This window comes from Chaetodon trifascialis, chromosome 10, assembly GCF_039877785.1.
Source record: "Chaetodon trifascialis isolate fChaTrf1 chromosome 10, fChaTrf1.hap1, whole genome shotgun sequence".
Taxonomy (NCBI): Eukaryota; Metazoa; Chordata; class Actinopteri; order Chaetodontiformes; family Chaetodontidae; genus Chaetodon; species Chaetodon trifascialis.
This window is the reverse complement of record NC_092065.1, coordinates 6,648,183-6,672,031: the sequence shown is the minus strand read 5'-3', so window position 1 is coordinate 6,672,031 and position 23,849 is coordinate 6,648,183. Positions and strand designations below refer to the sequence as shown.

The following is a 23,849-nucleotide window of genomic DNA, read 5'->3' as shown; positions in this document are numbered from 1 at the left end:
ACCTATCAATAATCATTGTTGTAAATAAGCGGCCAGGCCCCCCTTAGTGGCTGGGGGCTCCAAGCAACTGCCTGGCTTGCCTGTCCGTAAGGCCCTCCCCTTGCAGTGTGTGGGGTCACTGCTTGAAACGGTGCTTGAAACCAGTGAACCAGCCCTGTCGTACCCACAGTATCCAGTGGAGGTCTCTGTTACCCACTTCATGTCACCCTGCATGCGTTGCCTCAGCAGAGTCCAAAGTTCAGAATCACATCTCAGACAATCAGGCCTCCACGCCTTTAATCACTTGCACAACATGCCCAAGTCCAACAGTATGACTGCTTTTGTCTCATGTGAAGTGAAAACTGGGACAGGAAAAGACTGACAGAGGGCATTCCCACCAAAACGGAAGAATTTAGCTTAACTTACATTTAGCTTAAGATATAAAATATAAAGCTTCAAATATATAAGAATTTTCTCCTTAACTACTAAAACACATGACAAGAGGCAGCAGGGAGGGAGACTTAAAGAGGGTCGAAGAGCCTTTAAATTACTCTATCATATATAAATAATGTGGTGAGTGGGATAAAGGAATTAGTGTTATGACAGAAAATAAGTATAACACACTTAATTCCAGTGTTAAACATTATCTGCTGGGGGTTAAAGCGTAAAGTCAAAGAAAATCAGTTTAGTCAAAATAAAATATGAACTCCTGTTATTGCTCATAAAGCAACACAGCCTAAGTCCAATATTGATTTTCAATAATCAGCAAAAAGTTGACCTTACTACCAAAATCATTCACAGTAGTTTGCTTATTAAGTTCTCATCTGGGACAAAGTTGGATCGTTGTTTATTTCAAACTAATAATAAAGTTGAATAAACTTTATTCCCACAAGAAAAAAGTCTGAGTGTGGACACAGTTTAGCAGCATTGTCACACACACACACACACACACACACACACACACACACACACACACACACACACACGCTGTTGTGCACACCCATCGTAAGTCATACTCAGGAGTGCTGTCATGTGTTTGTTGCTCCTCATGAAGGCACTGACAGTTTTCTCAGCCTGCTCCAGTATTTTTTTATTCTGATGATATTTCCTTTGGACTCACCACCCTTTCCTTTTGCTTTCCCTTCCTTTCTGGAGCCCTCCTCCTCCTCCTCCTCCTCCCCTTCGTCATTGCGTGTTGACCGGTCAGACCTGCCTCCCTCCCTCCCTCCCCTCCCCTCCCTCCCCTCCCTCTCTCCCTTGGTCTTTTTCTCTGGCTTTTTCCAGGCTTCATGTCATACCACGGCTAATTCCTGAAATTCCTGCCCTCCTCTCGCTTCAAACAAACGGCTTCAGGAAGGAGACGAGGCAGCAGAAAACAAACGAAAAAAAATTGAAAAGCCCTCAGTCAGTCTTTATTTTATATTTAAAAAAATCTAAAACTGCTCCACCTGAGTGGCGGACAGACAGAGCCTCAGCAGGTAAGCTCCAACTGTTTAATCATTTTCTCTCAAAGTGCCGCTCTCACGTCAAGCCTTTCGCCGCGTCTTCTGCCGGAGCGACAACTTTGCTGAACATTGTGGATGTGAACTCAGTGTTTCTCATCGCTTTCTGTCTCTGAATCAGTCTCACTCACTGTAGGAGATAACATTCCTCAAATATTTGGCATTTCTGCGCTCGAATTCCGACATTTTTCCCTTTAATTCCTGCGCTGGTGAGCGCGCGCCGCTGCGCTTCCTGCGCTGGAGCCGGAACTTTTTCTGCTGTTTTTTTTTTTTTTTTTTTTTTTTGCGGACTAACGTCACAGCGGTGCGGTCAAACATTAGCGCCTGTCTGGGTGAAGTTTTCCACCGGGAAACTGAGATAATTCAAACGGTGTATTGATTAACTTGTTTAATTCAGAGGAGTTTACCTCTTCTATCAACAAGTGTGAGCGGACTGGAGGTGTGACTGCTGCTGCTGCCTGTGTGTTTCTCGGTCTGTGACATGATTTAATTGCCTTTTTAGACAATGTAAACACCTGGATTTAATGATACGATATCATGAGCATTCCAAGAGGTGTTCGCATCATTTTACTCAAGTAAAAGTAGAAATACCACAACGTAAGAGTACTCATCATAAGTTCAAGTCTGGCGTAGAAAGTGAAATAGTATCAGCAAAGTGTACTTAGTGTAAAACTATTCAACACGCAGGCGAATAGTCTGTGTCAGTGATATCATCATATTAGGCTGCTCTTTGATCTTTATTTAATGGCTAAGCAGCCTTTTATTGTTGTAGCTGGCTGAGTTGGAGATGACCCCTGCTGTTGTTCTCTAATCATGCGTTTTTAAAATGTTTGAACTGTCGAAGAAAGTGCAGTAAAAAGTAAATTTCCCACTGAAATATAGTGAGATGGAAGCATGAAGAAGTAGAAGGTAAAAAGGAAGAAAACTCCAAGTGTACTTACAGATGACTTTCACTAGTACACAGTATGCTTAGCACATACTATATGTATCTGTACAAACCTCCTCGTGCAGAATGGCCCCGTCCTAAACATAACAGTATCATGTATGTATTGATTATTAGTTTTATTTATGAATTAAGGGGTTATTTTGATATTGTAGTCGACTGAAGTGGACCAAACGTTAACCATAAACTCTTGAGCAGTTGAGTGCATCATATTGTGTAAATTTAGTTTCTAAATCTGAATGTACGAGTACTTCAGAACTGTCCCCTTACGTAAATGCACTTAGTTACTTTCCACCCCTGGATGTCACATAGTACTGAGTACATACTGTTTATTTTTGCTGAACATGGATGGTATCATGTGCTTCTGTCATGCAGTTTTTTAAAATAATGTATGTTACTCTGTTATTAAATTGTTCTGAATGTAATCATCTGCTGATACACTCCACATCATGTTTATTCAGAGTGATGTACGATAAGTGCATCCAGCTGCAAACCAAATAAAAATCAGACACTGCAAGTGCTTACAGGTTTTGTTTCAGAGGGAAATATTGTACTTTTTACTGCATTACATTTGTTTTACAGCTGTATTTACAAGTTACTTTGCAGATTAAGATCTTAAATATAATCACCTCAGAAAATAATGTGATTGTTTTCGATTAAACTAGTTCAATGAAGTCGACCTCCACCAACCACTTTATCAAAATTCTGCTTACAGCGTTTTGCCTCGTCAGCGATAATCCTTCACTATAATAGCACCGAGTTGAGTCATTCTGCTGCTTTATAATTTGTTTTTGATACTTTAAGTTGATCTTGCTGATAATATCTCAGAATGCAGGATTTTTCCTATAACTGAGTATTTTTACCTTGTGTTACTGCTACTTTTAAAGATCTGAATACTCCTACCACGGAAAATGAGACAGAACAAATGAAATGGGATGTCAGGGGAGTCAGAGTCTGTGAATGTACTTCATGTGGGTGTCTCCAAAAGCAGGGTTAAGATATTAGGAACCCCTTAGTAGTACAAAAATGTGTAAATCTGCTCTACCCTGCTGATAAAGACTTGAATAAACGTCTCGTAAAGAGTGCTTTACAGTGAGCAACATTTCAATAAGTGTATTTCATGATTTCCACTGAGAAGGCAGCTCAGATGTGTTGGAGAACAAAGAAACCTTCATCAATTAATGTGATCATTATTTTAAGAATTAATGGTTGACAGTACAAAATCCAAACATTCAATTTTATCATCATAAAAGACAAAGAAAACCAGCAAACTTTCACGTTCGAGAAGCTAAAACCAGAGAATTTTGGCCTTTTTTGCGAAAATGTTTTCATCAATCAACTCTTCACATCATTGTATACAGCATGCTTTTAGATCTTGTGACAGACTCAACTCAACTTTACCAAATGTGCTTCTGAAATATGGTATTCTATTATTATATATATTGTGCGACATGTCAACAGGTCCTCTCTGCACTGCAGAGCTGAAAAGTCGGCGTGCGAGTGAATGTTGTCAGTCAGGGTTCGAGATAGCTAACACAGGGCTTGCCAGGCTTGTGTGTGTGTGTGTGTGTGTGATGGTGTCTTGCAGGGCAGCTGAGAAGAGTGTGTTTTCCAGAGGGGCAACAGGTGGAATGGAGCAGGGTGACAGTGTGTCGGGGGGGTAAAAAACACACCTGTCAAAGCCTCCCTGAAGTGTCTGACAGCCAGAGGAGTTTGGGTTTTTTCCAGGCCTTGACCCTTTTGTTTTCAAGGCTTTGGGTTCACGATTGTCTCAGACAGATGAATTATATTGTAATGTGAACTTGTATTGTTTGGGTAGCATTTGTGTTTGTGTGTGTGTGAATTTGTGTGTGTATGTGGGGGTTGATGTGTGGGTGGATGTGACTGGGCCTGGAGGTGGATGTGTATGTGTTTGTGTGGGTGACTGAGTGGAACAAGTAAGAAGGGAGTGAAACAAAAAAAAGTACGAAAAGGTGTGTGAGCAAGCAGGAAAATTTGTTTTTTTGTGTGTGTTTGTGTGTCGAGTTGCCCTGAGACAGGTCCTCTCCACAGCGGAGGAGGTTTTTTTATTTTTTTTTTGCTGCGCTCATCCCACATAGCGATCATTCCTCCTCCGCTCGCACGAGAGAAACGGAATAATGCCTCAGATATGAGCCTTGTAGAACAAAGAGTTTCTGCCTCCCCTCCCCTCTCCTCTCCTCCCTCCTCTCCTCCCTCCTCTCCTCCTTTTCTACCAACAGCGCTGTGCACCCACAGCTCTGTGCAGTGTGTGTGTGTGTGTGTGTGTGTGTGTGTGTGTGTGTGTGTGTGTGTGTGTGTGTGTGACTGTGTTGTCCATTGATTCCAGCCAGTCTGATGGATCTATCTGTTGGATTATCTGGGGCTGATCTGATAGACCCTCTGTCCACTCTGGATGCCATTAGATAAGGAGCTGGAGCTGTGGGGTTTGTGTAACAGTGAAAAAAAAAAAAAAAATCAAATTTCAGCTTGACATATTATCACCTCATAAAGTTGATATGTTAAACTTGTTAGCGCCTGTTGACGGATCCAGCAGGAACAGAGTAAAACTAGCATGTATTTGCAGTTGTGTTTCTGGCCACCTGATGAAAGTAATCTTCACACTTCTTGTTGGCTCTGTTTTGGTCGCCACCGACTCCAAAGACAAATATCTGGCTCTTCAGCAGCTCACTATGTTCACCAGCTGGTTTAATGCAGCAACTGATGGTTATTGTCATTATTGATTAAAGCACCAGTTTGAGCATTTAGTGGCATCTGGTGGTGAGGTTGCAGACTGCAGCTAACAGATTAACACTCACCTTCTCCTCCCTTTCCAAGCATGTAGAAGAACCTACCATTGCTTTCAGGGGTCGTAGAGACATGAAAAGCCAGAGTCAGTGTTCAGTTTGTCTGTTCTGGGCTACTGTAGAAACATGGTGGACTCCATGAAGGAGGACCCGCTCCCCCTGTAGAGGTGAAGAGCTCATTCTAAGCTAGCAAAAACACACTGATTCTTATTTTCAGGTGATTACACATTAATGAAAACACTCCTATGAATATTAGATTTATTTATTCTGCCAGTAGATCCCTCAAAAGTTTAGCGATAAATTGATTAGTCATATAGTTAATAAAATGTTAGAAAATAGTGAAAAATGTTTGAGTGCTTTTGTTAAAGACGAAAACAAAATATGAGGTTGGCTTTATTTTTTACTCTCCAATACTGATATCCACCTCCATCACATATAATTAATGTAGAGCTGAAAGGATTAATGGACACGTCAATCGACACAAAATTATTTTTTTAATAATCAATTCATTTAGCTTGAGTAATCTTTGCTAAATTGTCAGTTTATCAAGTTCCAGCTTCTCAATCCTGATTATTTGCTGCTTTTCTTTGTCTTATGTGATTAGAGGTCGAATATCTTTGAGTTTTGGACTATTGGTTGGAAAAGCAACTTGCATCTGCATAAAATAAAGTGTGATGGTGTATTTACTGCTTTGAACATTTTACATTGGCAGATTAATCAACAATGAAAAATAATCAGTGGTCGCATCCCCACAGTCATGCTGTAGTGTTTGTGTGTGTGTAATACTTCAACTTTTCATATCATTGTGTGCATGTGTGTTTTGAAGGGCTTGTTTGCTCTCTGCATGTTCAAATGAACACGAGTTTCTGCAAAACACTGGTTTGTTTTTGTGTGTGTGTGTGTGTGTGTGTGTGTGTGTGTGTGTGTGTGTGTGTGTGTGTGTGTGTGTGTGTGTGGTGGTGGTGGTGGTGGGGGGGGGTACAGAGCTTGGAGACTCCCACTGGTGTAGCCCAGTGGGACTCAGTGCCAGAGAACATGTGCTTTCAGCAAAAACCCGACAAAACAAACCCGTTTGTCTCCACCAGCTCTCACCGCGACTTTCCATCGCATAGCCTGATCCCATACTGCTGCCTTAGTTTCAGACTGTTTCCTGCTTTTACATTCCTGGCCTGATTAGTGGAGAGTGTGACCAGTTCAGTACACACACACACACACACACACACACACACACACACACACACACACACACACACACACACACTTGGCCAAACAAAAACATTCTCAGACCGACAGACATACTACATACAATGCATAAGTCACAGCAGGTACTGTAGTATTCTGGAGCTTTTGAGTACTGGAGGCAAACACAAACCTACCCAAATAATTAAGGCTTACATTTCAATATTCCTCTTAACTATTGACCTGTTCTACTGCACACTCTGACCTTTGCAGTTCTTCCTATTGATTGCTGATAATCACAGTCACTTCCTTGGAATTTGGTCGTGCTTAGATGCAACATTTGTCTTGTTAAATACCAAAAAAACAGAGTTTACAGCCATGCTAGCAACTCTGTGAGGCTACAGTAAGGCACTGTTGTGCAGTAGAAATGCTAACACGCAGAAGCTTAGCAGGCATAATGTTCACTTTTGTCACCAAATTTGTTAAGCATGTTAGCATGTTTATGTTTACTAATCAGTATTTAACACAAAGTACAACTGAGGCTTGTGGGAGTGTCAAAAGTTTTGCAGGATCACTGAAATTATTGCAGTTTTCATCCTGGGCAGGGACATGAATGTGTTTGTGTTGTGATTTCATGGAAATCTGTCCAATAGATTTTGATGTTTTCAGTCTGTGGGGTCCATCCTCTGAGGACCAGGAATGTCTGTTCAGTAGCTGTTCATATATTTTAGTCTGGACCAAAGTGGTGGACAGACAGACTGACATTGACATCCATAGAACTATGCTGTTGGCCTGGCTAAAATTATCAAAAAATATACGGTACCCTCACGCAGACTCGTGAGTTCAGGCCTCAGTGCCACTTGTAGCCTAGCTACCAGCCCACCTGGCTGGCACGGTGCAATGCAGGGCAAAGGTGAACAGCAGCTCAGCCACCTGCAGCTTCTTGAGGTGTTTGCCTCTGGTTTAGTGTGTATGTGTATGTGTGTGTGCGTGTGTATTGCAGGGAGGGCTTTATTGTTTGACCGCTACAGTGTGTGTGTGTGTGTGTGTGTGTGTGTGTGTGTGTGTGTGTGTGTGTGTGTGTATATATTGCAGGGAGGGCTTTATTGTTTGACCGCTACAGTGTGTGTGTGTGTGTGTGTGTGTGTGTGTGTGTGTGTGTGTGTGTGTGTGTGTGTGTGTGTGTGTGTGTGTGTGTGTATTGCAGGGAGGGCTTTATTGTTTGACTGCTACAGTGTGTGTGTGTGTGTGTGTGTGTGTGTGTGTGTGTGTGTGTGTGTGTGTGTGTGTGTATCTTTCAGCCTTGCATATTCTGCGTTTAAGCATCTGTGGCTCATGAGTGATATGTGTGGGCCCCTCTTTGTTCATTTTCCCCTCATGATTTGATGCCATGAGTGTGTTTGTCTCAGCTGGTCAGTGTGTGTGTGTGTGTGTGTGTGTGTGTGTGTGTGTGTGTGTGTGTGTGTTTGTGCATGCAGACGTGTTAAGGGGTGGAGGGCAGTTGGGGGGTTACGTGGCCCCCTGACCGCAGCACCAGCTGGGGGATTATCCTGTTGAGCTGATCCAGGGAAGAGGGGCCTCGCTGGGGATGGATGAGGGACTGGGCTGGACGGGTGAGGGAGGGAGAGAGAGGTGATGGGGGAGTAGGTGGAGGGGGGTTGTTTTAAGGCCTGGCTTAGGTTAATTAACCTCCTGGACACTTTGACTGAGGCACTGAGCAGCACACTAATGGTTTATGGCCTCCACAGATCTCACAGTGACCTACAGTGGCCCTGAGCTGGAGCTGCAGTCACTTTAAAATCAGTTACTAAAATGGTGGAAATGTCAAATTTGAGTCATGTTTTGCGATTTATTTCAGAAAGTTTAGATTTATAATGAAGCCATTGGCTCACTGTCACGTTGCTGGTCGGCTCGTGATCAAGATTAGGGAAGATTACTGGATTGTGCACCAGAGAGATTGTGAACTAATTTGAGTTTTTAGGGATGAAGGGTAATTGACAAAAGTTGTATTCACAGAAGGAAAACTGTTAAACGTTGTCTCTATTGAATTTAGTCAAGTTGATTTACATCATCTGCTTCTCTAATTTGATTTTTCATGTTTTCAGTCATTTGTGTTGGTTTTCTTCATGGCAGAGCTCCGAGATCTGCACTAAAACTGTAAAAAATATGCAGTAACATTACAGCAGGTGTAGTTCTACCAGGCTGAATATATGCATATATGTTTTTTAAACATAGGCTGTAAATGCAGTCAGTTAATAAAAGCTTCACAGCCTCTCAAGAGACGACCTGTTAACTAGTTGATTGTGAACAATGTTGCACTCACTTCAGTGTGTCTGAACTCTGTGTGACCCTAAAGCAAAATCTGAACTATCAAAGGTTCGACTGCTGTTTTCATACTGCGCAGCAGTCAATAGAGATTATTTCCAGGGCTGAAACTCAGTTATTCTCATTATTGATTAACCTGTCAATCCTTTTTTTAATTAACTCATCATTAATGTTGGCTATAAAATGTCTGAGAATACACAGAAATGTCCTTCACAGTCTTAGAGTCCAACTTTTGTTTGTCATTTTTCACTTTGGTGAAGTTTTCAAAAGTTTTTGTCTAACAGATGGTCCAAAACCCCGAAGATATTCAATCTAATCAACCAAAGGAATCCAGCCAAGATTCAGAATTTAGCTGTATTTTTGCTCAGAATGACAAAAAATAACAATCAATCAGAACAGTTTCTGATTTATTTTTCTGTCCATCAACTAATCAATCAATAATTTCAAGCTTTAAATATTCCCACTTTGTTGAACAGTGAGACCAATAATCAGCTTCTCTACTTTGGGGCCACAGCTAAAAAAAAACATTTCCATGATGGAATCTTTTTAATTTATCATTCATGTTATAAAATATCACCAATTCAGTCCAAGGTGATGTTTTCAGATTGCTTCTTTTGTTCAAGTAACCTTCTGACAGATATGGTGGGAAACAGAAAAGCAGGAGTCCTCACATTTTTAGAGAAGTTGAACCAGCAAATCTGAAGGACTGAAATGATTGATCGATCCATTTTGTCCTTTGATAGACGTGTTTACCAGTTACTGTAACTGTATCAGTGCTACATTACTTTGCTCACGTGTTGAGATTACTTGCTCCTTGTACTTAATACTACCAACTCTGATTTCAGCCTTTAAATGCTCATATCAGTCATACATATCATGCCCGTCTGTGGAGACTGTGGAGGGAGTGCAGCTCTGAGTTTGTTCTGTCTGCTCTCGAAGTATTTCTGCCTGTCTGTTAGTGTGTTGGTGTTTTGTTTGTGTGGGCATGAGCTTATTTTATCACTCTGTGCTTCCATGTCTACATCTCTTTATACACCTTTGTGTGTGAGTGTGTGTGTGTGTGTGGGGGGGGGGAGAAAGAGATGGAGATAATGGCCGCCTGGCCGGACACTTTACAGGAAGTGTTGTGGAACATCAGCAGGCTCAGAGGAAGAGCGAGGGGGGGAGCCGGCCTGGCTTGAGAGTCTTACTCACTGTTAGACCCCCCTGTACTGCCTCCACACGTAACACACACACTCATGTTTGGGATTATATCTGACGTAACGGTCACCGCTTTTCTTTTTGTGGCCCTAAATGGACACGGAGGCCTCTCGGTTTCACGGTGGCAGGAAAACGGTCGATGACGAACACAGAGCTCCGCTCGCATTGACTCATGTGTTTGTGAGTTCCTTCTTCAACGCGTCTTACCATCCGTTTCCATTTTTCTCCTGAGCGTCCGCCGAGAGGAAGAGGTGGAGCCGATGTCTGTGTCATGCACTCCACCCAAATGTATAAGCGCTGTGCACACATCCTAAACAAACTGGCGTGTGGAGAAAACAGGATATGAATCTGCTGGGAGACATTTTGCATGCTGAACATCCCCATGCTGCCATTTTTTTTAAAGAGCTAATGGAATGTGAAGTTAATCCTTTTAATTAGTCAGCTGGTTACTGTAATGCTCCCCTACCCAAAAATGATGCACAAACACATTGATCAGACTCTCAGCTGAGGATCTTAAGTCAAATAAAGGAGTCAGATGTATACTGATGAAGAAATGGGCAACCTGAAAAGCCCCCTGGCCTTAATATCCTGGCGTGATCCTCCCTGGCATGTGTGTCTAAGTGTGTCTAAGGACCGTGATCCCACTTTAATGCGTCTCCTCATTCGTTGACTCGAGGCCTGTCCCGCTCCTGCTCTTGTCTCAACACAAGGTGCCATTTCATTTGTTTTCTCTAACTTGTTTAATGTTCTTTCCAAGTCTGGATTAGCAGCTGTGGGGTGACAGCGATCGTGTACTTCAATCTGCCATATGCTTCATATGACTGTCTTAACAGATGTAATGATGTCATCTGCTCCCTGACATTTATTTTACAAAATTTATGGTAAAAAAAAAAAAGTTTTCATTTTAATTAATGGGGAATTAGATCTGCAATCTGAGCTCGAGACCCTGTCAAACACCACTGAAGAAACTCTGAAGGACTAAAAAATTCCTGTATTGTTGACTTTTTGTGGGTTGCTTTGAAAATCAGCAACTTTTTATAAACAAATGTTTTTGTGGGTTTCAGCTCCTTCAATATGAGAGTTTGCTGTTTTTCTCTGGTGTATTTCATTATTGACTGTTATCTTTTGGGTGCACAAAACAAATAGTTTGAAGACATCTACTTTGGTTATGGTGAATTTCCTGCCACTATTATTTATATTTTAAACAATTCATTGATTAACCCCCCCCCCCAAAAAAAAGATTAATTGATAATGACAAGTAACCAGAAGCTTGTTTGAGTTGTGTCTTTTCTTTTTCCTGTAACTTGTAAAGTTTGCTTGAATAAGTTTTAAAACCACATTTTTTTTCCACATGATATCAGCTGACTTCAAACTGAATTATGTAGCACATTTGTAAACAGTATAACTCTTGTCAGAGAGATAGAAAAAATCTTTACGGTTTGAGCAGTGTTTGAAATCCTTGGAAAATGTTTCCTGGATAAATTTGGATTTGAAAAACTCCCGATGTTCACTTTATCATCCTTTTCTTGCTTTCCCAGGACTGCCCTGCCACATCCAGACCATCTTCGTGACATCTGTGGATTTCATACAGGGAGGCACACTCCTTGGAGCTTCCTCCCTTTCTCCTAGCCTCATCTCCCCCAGCCCAGACCTTCCACCCCCTGCTCTGTGGTCCCCTCTCCGTCGTCCCACCACGTCTGCGGAGTGGGTGCCGGCTCCCTCCCCCAGGGGTGGGAGTGAGGAGCTGGGGGACGCCCTTGACAAACCCCTGGAGAATGATGCAGAGGGTGTGTGGAGCCCGGACATTGAGCAGAGCTTCCAGGAGGCCCTGGCCATCTACCCACCCTGTGGCCGCAGGAAGATCATCCTCTCTGATGAGGGCAAGATGTACGGTACGCCCACCTTTATGGTCATACTATCTGTGTGCACTCGCTCTTCTTGAATGGGATGAAAAACCTGAGGATCAGCTCATGTGCAGGAGGATAGTCAGAAAGTCATTCCATAATATTGTCTCTTAACATGTACATTAAATGTTTATACTGAAATAACACAAATCAGCCATTTATTTTTTATGCATGTAACTTTTATTCAATCACTTAGTCTTGCAGTTGATGTAGTTAGCTCTTCATTTTGCTGACAATAGATGCACTCTGAATCCATCTGACAGCAGCTGATGCTTTTGCTAAGAGAGAAAATAGAAGCTTCAGGAGCTAAAGTGACTGACGAGCACCAGCCTGACTGTTAGCTCACCAGCTACAGCAGTTCACCAACTAGTCCTACGAGTAGTCACTCAGTGTCAAACAGAAGTCACTTTTTGATGGGATGAGCCCTACTCTAGTAAGAGCTTGTTAATTAAGTTGCAGCAAAGGTGGCTGCAGTTCACCAAAATCTGTCTTTTCTGACCCCTGGTATTTACTTCATTATGGTGTTATTTTCCTCAATACACTTGGGCTTTGCTGCATAATTACATTAGGCAAATATTGAACTCGGTGTCATCATTTGTTGCAAAAAAATTGATCATGTTAAACAAGCTGTTTTGAAGAGAAACGTGAAGGAATAACAATAAATAGCCTTTCCTGCTGCTTTTGAATCTGGAGATATATGGCTCTGTAGAGAGGAATGTGATTAGGTTTGGCACGTAAGATTTCACTGATATGCAAATGAGAAGTGGGGTGAAATGTATATTTTAATGGGTTTAGTGAAAGGAAGTTGTAAGCTGTGAACCTCTCCTCATACAAACACATCTGCAGTATTGTTGGGCAGAAACAGGCAGACATTTGTTTCATTTAATCTCTCCAACACACACGCTCCTGTTCACCACCACTCATGTTCATGTTTCACATCACTCCTGTTTCCTGCACAGCTGTCAGCTCCACCTGGTCCCGCAGTGTACAGTATGATGGCATGATGTGTCAGAAACAGGCGCACACACTCCTTCTTCTGCACATACATGCACAGTATGCCTCTCATGCAGGCTTCAGTTTGTTCATCCACTCAAAAAAATGTCTCCACCTGAAAGCTGCATTTCTATCCAGGAGCTACAACAATGACGAATGACTGAAAAGTAAAGCATTAAACATATCACTAACACACAGCGAGACATTTGGGCTAGACCTTTGTCCCATTGTATTTCTGGCAGTGATAGTGGAGAGACCTTTACAGCATTCCTGTTACCAAAATTAGCCCCAAATCACTCACCCCAAACAGGTTCAGAGGAGTGGGGATAATTCTCACTTCCTACCCATGGTGCACTGCCTGTATTAAAATAGCATGGATGCTAACTTTGTATGTTGTTTCCTCAGGTGATCTATCAGAACTTTTGCAGGAGTTTTCCATGCTAACTGTAGCTCAACCGGATATCATGTTTTTAATGTTATTTAGCCACAGATCATGCCCTCATATCATTTTCACTCAGCTTGAAAATAATGATTTGAGGTTTGAAGCAGCAAAATTACATTACTGCAGGTCTTTTCTCAGCAAATCTTTGGGTAATATCATTGCCAAACAAATGTCAGGAAGTTGAGGTGATGTTCCTCCACGGCATCTTGCTGAAAGATGTTTGGTAACAGATGGTTTGGCCACAGTGTGCCCTCCTGCCTGAGTGTTTGATAAGGGATCTGGTTGGTGGAAAACAGGCGGATGGAGTGGATGTAGTGGTGCCATCAGATAGCCTCTGTCATCGCCTTGTTCTGTCACTGTGCCAGACAGCTCCTTTAACTGTTAGCTTTGCCTAGCCTAGCTTAGCCACATATTGAGGTCATGGCCATCCTCTGATCAACACTTAAACCCTTATAAAGCCTGTAATAATAGTTGGAGGGGGGCAGAGGAGAGAGGGGCAGGTGGCTCATTCTGTGTCACGGGGATGATGGGGGGAGGCTGGATGGGCAAAGGTGGTGATGGTGGGGTTTTTGGCAAGGCAAGCACTGAGGTGCCCCTTCCTCCCTGTGGGGGTCAGGGGCAGGTGATGTGCGCCAGGGAGCGCGTTGGCCCGCCAGGAATGGCATGTGCACTCGGGAGCCGGGGGTTCAAGGCAGCTCGGCTGTAACCCTAAACCAGAATAGACGTTTACCCTTTGAGCGCCTGGGGGGGAGGAGGACGGGTGGACAAATAAACACCAAGGTGGGCAGTGGTGTCTTGCATGGCCTCGGGGCTCAGCAGAACTGTCTCACACCTGTCCTTGGTGTGTGTGTGTGTGTGTGTGTGTGTGTGTGTGTGTGTGTTTGTGTGTATTTCAGAGAAGGCTGGAAGTTGTGTCTGTGCTTACCACCTCTGCTCCCTGCTATTTCTGTGATTTACCTACCTCTTATCTCTTTGTCTCAGACTCCCTGTTTCTCTTTGTCCTTTACGAACACCCTCTTCTCCCTCCCGTCAGTCCGTCCGTCTGCCTTTCAGTTCACCTCCAGCTGCTCTGAGTTCAGCGGCACTGCAGCAAATCCAGATTTATGACTTGAGATATGAGGCAAGGCTGAGCCTGTGCATGGCCCGCTGTGCCCCCATTGCCCCTAAACAGCCCAACCAGCCCTTCCCTTCCAGCTCCCAGCAGCTCCCCTGTCCTCCCCTTTTATCACCATCCCTGAGGTCACAAGTGGCCAACAACTCAAGTCATTCAAGCAACCACAATCAATGCAAAGCCACTTTGAAGGTCTTTAGTGTTGTTAATGTTGTTAAAGCGCTGATGGGTGGTCTTAAATCAGGTAGCAAATCAAATATCAGCCGAGAATATCTTTAATGGCATACATGAAATGGTGAAGTGATGACTTGCTGGTTTTAGTAATGTTATTTAGTCTTCCTGCATGGGCTAAATATGGCTACATAGACAAAACAAACTAGCAGAATAACTGTCCGTTGGCCGAGAGCGACATACTCCAAATTTTAGGTTGAATTCCCCTCAGAGGAATGAATGCCATTCTTTGCTAAACAATATGATATTGAGTCTCCGAGCAGTGAAACAGAGGGAATGTGTGCTTCCATCCATTGTAAATTCCTAAATTGAATGGAATGTTTTTACCCCATATTCCCCGTACATTCACTGCATTTTCTTCCCATAATGCTGTGCATAGCTCTAGTCCTCGTGCCCATTACTCAACAGACCTATTAGCTCGCTTATTAGGGACGGTGTCACAGATATTGTGGAGGTTATGTGCTGCAGCGGTAATTCGATGTGCATCTGCCAAGGAAAACATTTCCTGCCTTGTGTGGCTCTCGGCAAGAGACGTGCCCTGTGGTCTGACCGAAGGCCTCATGCTGCAATAATGGAAAAACAGTCCCAAACTTGTAGTGCAGTGGAAACCAATGTGCTGACAGCTCTTGCTAGAGGAATGTGGCACTGGAAATATGATTATCTTCCTCTTTATTTACTGTCATATAGCTGCCACATTAATTATGGTTGTGCTTTTGCAGATGTAATTGTTTTATTTTATGACGTGTTTTCACTCGTTTTTATTCAGCAGCGTTAAATCTTGCATCACATCATGTTTTATGCAGCTGTTTGGTTTCGTCACACTTGATTTCCTGACATCTGTGAGAGGACCAATTTTCTCACATTTTGATGGATCCTGCTTCCTGTGGGGGGGGGGGGGGGGGGGGGGGGGATGCTGCATTAGCGTAGTGGATAAAGTCAACAGTTTCCCTCAGTAGTGGCATATTTTTCTGTCAGTTCAGAACAAAGAATACCCACACAATGAATTACGCTCGTACTAAGTTTCGCTTGTGCAACATGGCGAGCCATTGTGGGTTTTTGTCAGGCGATGCAAATATGTTTTCATCCCAAGTCATTCTCATTAAGAATGTGATGTAAAGGTCAGGGAACAGCGAGTCCTCACCCGGGTACAAACTTTGGCACTAAAGTGAGAGATTCAGCAGTGTCCTTGATCTGTTGACCTCTGAAGAAGCCTCTGGGGCCTGTGGTGTCCTTTTGTTAACCATGCCGCAGTTCCCTGCCTGAAGACGTACACGTCTGTATTATGTTTAGCTAATGCTGCAATATGGAAGAGATGAATAGGGAGGGAAGATTTTCTCATATGGATGTACACTGAGTTGTCAGTTTATTTATTAATGCAGTCTAATTCAACAGTCCTGAAATAAATCCTTCCTTCATGAAGGTTATTAATGTTCAGCTTTTGCTGAAACTGTTTGAGATTCTCCAGAATGATCAGAAAGCTGAAAAAAGACATTTTAACCGTCATGAAGGTCGATTAATTGCAGAATTGTTGAATTAGAATTGAATCAGGTGTTACCTGAGTGTATGTTCTGCATTAGCTTCAGTAATGTTTACACAGGAGAAAGTGTTTAAAACATGGTGCTTATTGGTAAATGGACTACATTTATATAGCACTTTTCCAGTCTCAAAGTGCTCATAACACATGCCATGCACACACCACTGACACAGCATTGGGAGCAATTTGGGGTCCAGACTGCATGTTTGGTATTTTGAGAAACTTGGGAAATCTCGGGAATCTCCACTAGAAGTAACAGAAGTTAACACAACATATGGCTGTTGAAGTACCGTAAGGTTGCATTAAATATCTCATCTGGTCTTATTTACTTATTCTTTGATGAGATGGCCATTGTTAGATTATTTTATCCTAGAAAATGTGCAGGTGTTTGGATGCTTTTAATATTTTATGCCTTGTTTGGATCCTGTTAGCTTTCACGGAGAGGTTGCTCGTCTTCCTGGAGTCCAATATTTGAGTTTGGCTTCTTTTGATTGAATTAAATAAAAGGATTTTGTAATAGAACGTGCTACTATGAATTAAAAAAAACCCCAATGCTGGATGCCCTGGCAGCTTGTCTAGAAAATAAATAAATAAATAAATAAAATTTTGAAAAAGAATGTAAGCCCAGAGGATCAGAAGGACACATTTTAAGAGTTTGTGTTGCACTGATGGGGGACGTGGGAGCCTCCATGATGTGCTGTTTTTTTTTTTTTTGGGGGGGGGGGGGGTCCCTGGTTAGGGGGGTCATATGAGCGGGGGGATGAACCTGAACCTCCAACCATTTAATCCTGAGACAGACCTTCAGGCTCTCGTGGGATTTGGTGCTCTCTGGAGGGTTTCGAGGAAACCCCCTGCTGAATATGAACCCAGCTCCCTCCATCTCAGTCACTGTCTTTCTGTGCGTCTTCATATCTCATAGTGTAACCAATAGGACGCAGTGAGCAGTGACACATTCACTGTCACCTTATCTAGACATCTCAGATCAGCAAGGTGGAAGGCAGACGGATCCAAACAGGTCAGACGTCTGTCGATGTGTCTGTGCGATTAATTTACGTTGAGCCTGGTGCAAACTACCAAGTGCATAAATCTCTGTAACTGCACAGACGCTCGTGGCAGGTTGTGTTAATATAACATGACATCTGTTAAATTTACTCCTGCTAGAAATACTATACTTTGTTGAAATCAAGACCAAACTTCAGATTTGGCTGGGACAGCAGTGCAACTGGTTACCAGATGATCAGAGACCAGGTCACAGAAATTGAGTTAATAAGGGAACAGGAGGAGGGGAAGTCGCACTTTATTTTTACTGATCCTCTCCTTGCTAATAAGAAGACTTTGTTTTTACGTTAAAAACAGTTGTTGAATTCCAGATGAAAGATATGCTCCCATCTATATTTATCAGTATTAGGAGCCTGATTCAGTGCATATGTTGAATCTTTTTCCTTGAGACAGATTTTTGCATCAGCTGTGCACTGACGAAAAGAACTGAGCTCCATTTCACCTACTGTATAGTTAATACCAAGCAGGCCAGTTTTTCCTTCTTCAGCTGTGAACTTATGAGTCTGCATGATTTTAAAGACTTTTAAAGACTTTGTGGGCAGTAAGTTGTTGATTAAATTCCTTTAATTTTAAAAGAGCATATTACAATTGCACACATTAAAGAGAAATAACAGAAGGTGATGATTTGCTAATCCTTTCTGACATATACTCAATTGAAAACAGTACAAAGACATTATATTTAGCATTTTGCCCAACTTTTTTGGAATCGGGGTTGTATATTTCTAACATAGAAACAGAGGTTTAGAGCTAGGTTAATCTTGAAGAGGTTTTGAAAGGAGAAACAATAAATGAAAATTGAAAATGAAAGAGTGTCTAATTACAAACAGATCGCTGGGGTTGGAAGCCTGCCAACCTTTCAAACCACTGCTTGTGCCATGTTGTCATGTCTCCACATGTCCTTTCATGATGAAGTTAAGCATTTCCCCACACTTATTATGCATGTTCCACTTTGATATATTCACATTTATTCACTACGCAAAGGGAATGAATGAAAAAAACTGCAGTTCAATTTATCGTTCAGTAAACTGCAGGAGATGAACCAAAAAAATATGTATGTCCAGTTATCACTTTAAATAAATGATTCGGTTCTGTCTGTCAGTGTCTCGTAATCTGTCTTAATGCTGCACCAGCTGGGCTTTTCCATCACTGGCTCTATCCCGTTGTAGCACTTGACTTGTTGCTTTTCTCAAGGCTTCATAGAGGTCTTTTCAGAGCTCAGCAGGCTGCGTTCAGGCTCTATCAGAAGGGAAATGACACCCAGCCAAGACATTCCTGCAGCCTAAATGTGACCTTTGTTTTCCTGAGCAGACACAGTGGGGCATATGTGCTGCTGAGGGGAAACGTATGGCCGGCAGATGTGTCTGCAGAGAGGATGGCAGTTTGTATACAGTTAGACACACAGGCACAAATGTACACATGCACACACGGAACAAATGTTATAATTACTCTAAGGCTTAAATTTGGTAGATTAAACTGTGTAAGCACAGAGGCTCACACAGGGAACAGTGTTGTTCTGCAGAGATGGCTGAATCGTACAAGGTGTTAATTGATTTTGAATTTGGAAGATAATTAACAGACTTTGAGGCCTAATTTTTTAAAGTGAGGTGATAAGCAGTTCCTTTGGACAACCATGTCACAGGGAGTAATTAGTTCCTGTCTATAGGGGTGTTGTTGTACACACACAAACACGACTTGCACCTGTGGGGTGATGTCGGAGCAGCAGATGGACGACCTGGTGTGGACCAGTCAGTGTGTAGGAATGTCAGGAATGCTCCGGCCTGAGACAGACACTGAGGAGAAGAGGGAGAGAGATCAGAGCAGGCCAGTGATGACCGCAGCCGCAGTGGGAAAGGGCAGATTTACAACCAGCCAGGCCCAGAGGTTGACTTTGGATGGGACTCTATGGGCTGTCTTCACTGAGCTGTCCACCTCCTCCTGACCTCTACCACCAGGCCTGAGGAGAAGGACGAGAGGAGAGCCGGAGGGAAAGCTGGTGAAACAGTGTTTGTAGGCTGTTTTGGATCATCATGGCTCCAGAAATCCAAACTTTTGTATGTTTTTTGTGCTGAGGTGCCAGCCTAGAAGAATAATGCATTACTTGTTGCACTTTAAATATTTACATTACTGTCAGTTTTCTGACCTTAAATATTAGCTACTTGTGCTACTGTTACAGTAGGTTTTAGATTATTATTTTACATAGGCATTTCAGTTTTTTTCCAGGCTCTGATAAAATTTTAGTGCTACTTACAAAGTAGTGTCTTTTTAATGGTGGTCTATGGGAAAAATGCTTTTTTCCTTCCTGCAGTTGGCTTCAAGGACAAATTGTAAGCAAGGCTGACCCTGCTTTACCATATTAAGTTCTCAGAATACACCCACTCTCTCGCCACATTGCATAGTTACGCCATTGTTAAAAGGGCTGACCCACGAGAATCTTGGGAAATGAAGGGAATTCAATGCACCATTTTCCTGTAATTACCACTTGTGGCCACAGTTCAGCAAAGGTTACACAAGCTAACTTTAAAGTGGGCCTAATAGATATAATGATATAATAATAAGGTATGAAAAAACAAAGGGAAAGTGACTGCTTGATGGGCCAACAACTTTACTGTTAGGATTCGCTCTCACAGCATCATTTTCAACTGCAGAAAAAACAAAAAAGCTCTGAAAATCTGCTTCGTCCCAACAGCAGACAGTTAGCGACCAACTGGTGAACGTCATTTGAATGAATGATGTTTCTTTAACTGCTGGATGTGTAAATAAGCTACTGTTTGTCATGTTCAGATCTTGATTTGCTGCACCCAGGTGGCCACAAAAATCAGGTATTGCAGGCTGAAATTAGAAATATAGAATTAAAGGTGTGCTTCGGGACACTTGAACAGAGAGTGTTAGACATTCACTTTTGAGTCGGGTCAAAGACAACTGTGCTGGCAGTGTGAAAACTAAAAATATCACACAATCTGAAGCACAGACCGGAAACTTAACGTTTACCAGCAATAGAAATATTCCTTCTAAAGGAATATTGAAAATATGTTTTCTAAGTTGCGCAACCCGGCAGCATCCCTTGAACCCGTGGACTTTGCTGCTGCGGTCAGTCACTTTTCATGCCCTTCAGACATTTTCGTAGAATCAGATTTCCTCCAGACCAGTCTGTGACTGCAGGCAGTGTGATAAACAACATCAAACTGTGGACCAGTGGGTGATGGTATAATGTTCCTACTGACTTCCCTGCAGCCTTTGCTGGCACAAGTTCCTTGTGCTACTCCCGTTGGATATCATGATCTCATCGCTGTGTGACTGAGTCCCCTCTCTGATCTCATGGGTGTGTTGGAGGGTATTTTTGATGAGGCCCTTCCCCAGGCTCACACTAGGAGTGGCAGGGCATCTGATATGAGTGCATGAAGCAAAGACTGTGACAGCCCATTGATGAAGCTGTTCAATGTTTGCAATGCATACATGGTTAATTTTGAATGGGGACACCATCATGATAAAGCAGTTTGTCCTTTGCTCTGACAAAAAACCTTTTTCGTTTTAATGTAACAAACAGAAAAGAAACGTCTTTATAATGCCAGACATGCATGTCAGTACTTCCACAGAAGAACTTTGAACTTTGAAAGGCCATGAAAGGCTTACAAATCTGTACCAGAGTCTGTAAAGTGTCTGGCTACCAAAGTGAAAAGATGGCCTGTTTTTCTGAATTCACAAATAGTTTTTATTCATCTGTGGAGACATGCTCACGCATCTGTGTCTGCTGCTTTGAAAATCCCTGTTGGATTGGATGCACAATGTACATCTTACTGTACACTGAAGTTTCCTGAAGATAAATTGCTGGGAACTGGAAGAACTCACTGTTGTAATGTGAGGAACTCGATACGGGCAACTTAATGTTCATTTGAGGTCAAGTACTGTGAGGACTTTGACAAAGCGCTCTGTTCGTCTTTTCAAGAGTTTGATTGCGAGGAAATGTGGAACACTTTCTTAATCCCTGGGGAATTAAAGAAATATGCATTTAGGGGCTCAAACAATTGGCCGGCGAGTGCACCTCCCGATAAACACTAAACGGTTGAGGAGCTACAGCTCTGAAAGGAAAATAAGATTGAGACAGAATGAATGCTGTGACTGGGGCTGAAGTGTGTGTATGTGTCAGTTTATGTCTATGTGTGCGACTGGGTGTATAAACTGGAGTAGACGGCATTTGAGAGAGGGTTTTAGTTCACAAAAGCTTCACACAAAGGCTGTTCTGGGTAGTGTGCGTGTGTGTGTGTGTGTGTGTGTGTGTGTGCGTGCGTGCGTGCGTGCGTGCGTGCGTGTGTGTGTGTGTTTGTGTGTGTGTGTGTGTGTGTGCTTATATTTCAGGGACCTGGAACTTTTCAAGGACTCTCATCGACTATTTTCTTCTCTTTTGCTCTTCAAATCAACACTGATTCATTCATGGATTACATCACTCCGTTGTATAATCTGAACATTTTTAACATTTGTTGTGTTGTCATGGAACTTGGGTGAAAATCCATTTTTTACAGATGTCAAGTTGAAGTTAGTTTGCTTCATTTAACCACGATCCCCTCAGGATAAGCTTCAGCTCTTTGCATCGAGTCCTGCTTACATGTCATAAGACTGTATAAAACGAGGACGTAGTCTCCGCGACATCACCCATACAGTAGATTTCTGAAGAGCCATTGTGAAACTCAGTGTCAGTGGCTCCGGCAGTCGCCATCTTGGCAGTGTCGGACTCCGTCTAACTCCTGGCTGATCCAAAAACGAGCAAAGAGGTGGAGCATGGGTGGAGCTGAGGTGGGCTGAATGATGCCTGGTTACTGAAACTTAGTGGCTAGCTGTCACTCAAAGCGGCCATGCCCATAATTATGCTGAAGATTTAATATCATTTGAATGAATGAGTTGTAAAATTCACCCTCTATACGGCGACATTAGTTATAGAGAGCAAAACTGTTTTTATACCAGGCTGTAAACATGTTTATTTTTTCTATAAAGTTTTAATATAGGGGTCTATGGGATTGACTCACTTTTGGAGCCAGCCTCAGGTGGCCATTTGAAAAACTGCAGTTTTTGGCACTTCCACGTTGCCTCCTACATATTAACATATGAAATAGTCCATACAGCCTGTTGATCAGCTGTTCAAGTGTAGATGCGTCCGTTGAGATTGTCCTCCCAAGAAGAATGACATGACCCAACAATGTTCAAACCCAGAGAAATCCACAATTTTATTTAACAGTGTATTTCGTTCAGTCGCCTGTTGCTTCAACTTCGGTGAAACACCAGATGATACGTCTGAGTGAGGATGAAAGTCAGTAGACATGACTAAACTTCAATATGATTTCTGCCAGAGTCACGTCCCATAGATTTTCATCTTATTTGACAATGAAGACAACAACTCCTACGATGCTTCATGAACTCATCAACATCTCCATCTTTTGTTGTTGTGTAAGGCAGATAGGACGACGCTGTCCTTTTGATAGCAGCGTCAGAGCAGACAGCTCTGCCATTGTTGGCAAGGACATGAACAAAGGATCATTTGGAGAAGTTGTTGGTCCAGCTGATTCCACATAGTGGCACAGTGATACTGCAGGCTGCTCTTCAGCACAGCATGTTTGGCTACAGGGATTTCCAGATGTGCGTCCCACCATTCGAAAGCTTTGTCGCGAGTCTTGTGCAGCTGTTGGGGGCCGGTGGTGAAGCTCACCTGAACAGTTCTGTCAAGTGTGGAGGATCAATGTCAAGAAAAGTTATTTACAACTACAATTAGAATAAAAGTGTTTCAATAATCTGACTCAACTGTTGGCTTGTTCACAACCTGTCTGATCGTCTGCCTGCTCGTGTTTTTTGTCCTGTCTGACTCGCTGTGTGCGCTGTTGTGTTTCAACATGTCAGCAGTTACTTTGGGGAGTACCGTAGAAACAATGGCACAGACAAAGAGTTATCCATTAAGAGATCATGTTTTGATATCTTGGTTGCAGTTTGTACAGGCAGACTTCTGGCTGACAGGCTGTCAGTCTGTACACCCAGCAGGGAAAATCTAAGCTGTTTCTGTAAGGACTTAGCAACAAAATTCAAATGCTTTCAAGCATTAAGAGGGAACACATGTCTGAGCTGACTGCGAGGGCTGCGACAGACTTTCACATGAGCACCGGCAAGAAACTGTGTTTTGCATTCCGCGCAAAATCTGATCACTTTTATTGGCTGACGAAATTTCTGATGGCGCTTCACCCAAGCTTCAGGTTTCTTCCGTTCCCCGTGTGGGGCCGCGGTTTGTGGAGCGTTGTGAGGTCTGACCCGAGCGTCACTATGTAAGGGAAAATGTGAGGGGTTTGTGCCAGGCTGTGTGTCGTGACTGATCTGTGTGTTAATTCACATGGAGATGTGGTGCCAAGGGAAAAATGACCGTGTTTAAGAGGTGGTGCAAAGTCTAGCAAACTCTTTGTATTGGGGGGTGGGGGGGTTGGGGGGCGTGAGAGACCTCCTTTGAGAGTGCTGACTAACTCCAAATGAGCATGTGTGTTTGTCTGTGTCCTTTTATTAGTGCCTGTTTGTGCTGTTCTCTGTATAATTAACACTTATTTAAATTTCTTTACATAATCTATCCATCCATTTTCTATACCGCCTATCCCTTTCGGGGTTGCGGGGGACTGGA

At 42.7% G+C, this 23,849-nt stretch overlaps 1 protein-coding gene across 2 annotated transcripts in view; it reads left to right on the top strand.

Annotated features, from left to right (window-relative positions):
* Positions 1 to 1,314: 1,314 nt before the first annotated feature.
* The window catches only part of LOC139337471 (transcriptional enhancer factor TEF-3-like), a 39,376-nt gene continuing 16,841 nt past the window's right edge, over positions 1,315 to 23,849 (top strand). For both annotated transcript variants that reach the window (XM_070972061.1, XM_070972060.1), the window contains exons 1-2: positions 1,315 to 1,457; positions 11,471 to 11,824. In XM_070972061.1, the coding sequence (XP_070828162.1) occupies positions 11,818 to 11,824 (7 nt within the window). In that variant the 5' untranslated portion in view covers positions 1,315 to 1,457; positions 11,471 to 11,817. The remainder of the gene's footprint in view (positions 1,458 to 11,470; positions 11,825 to 23,849) is intronic.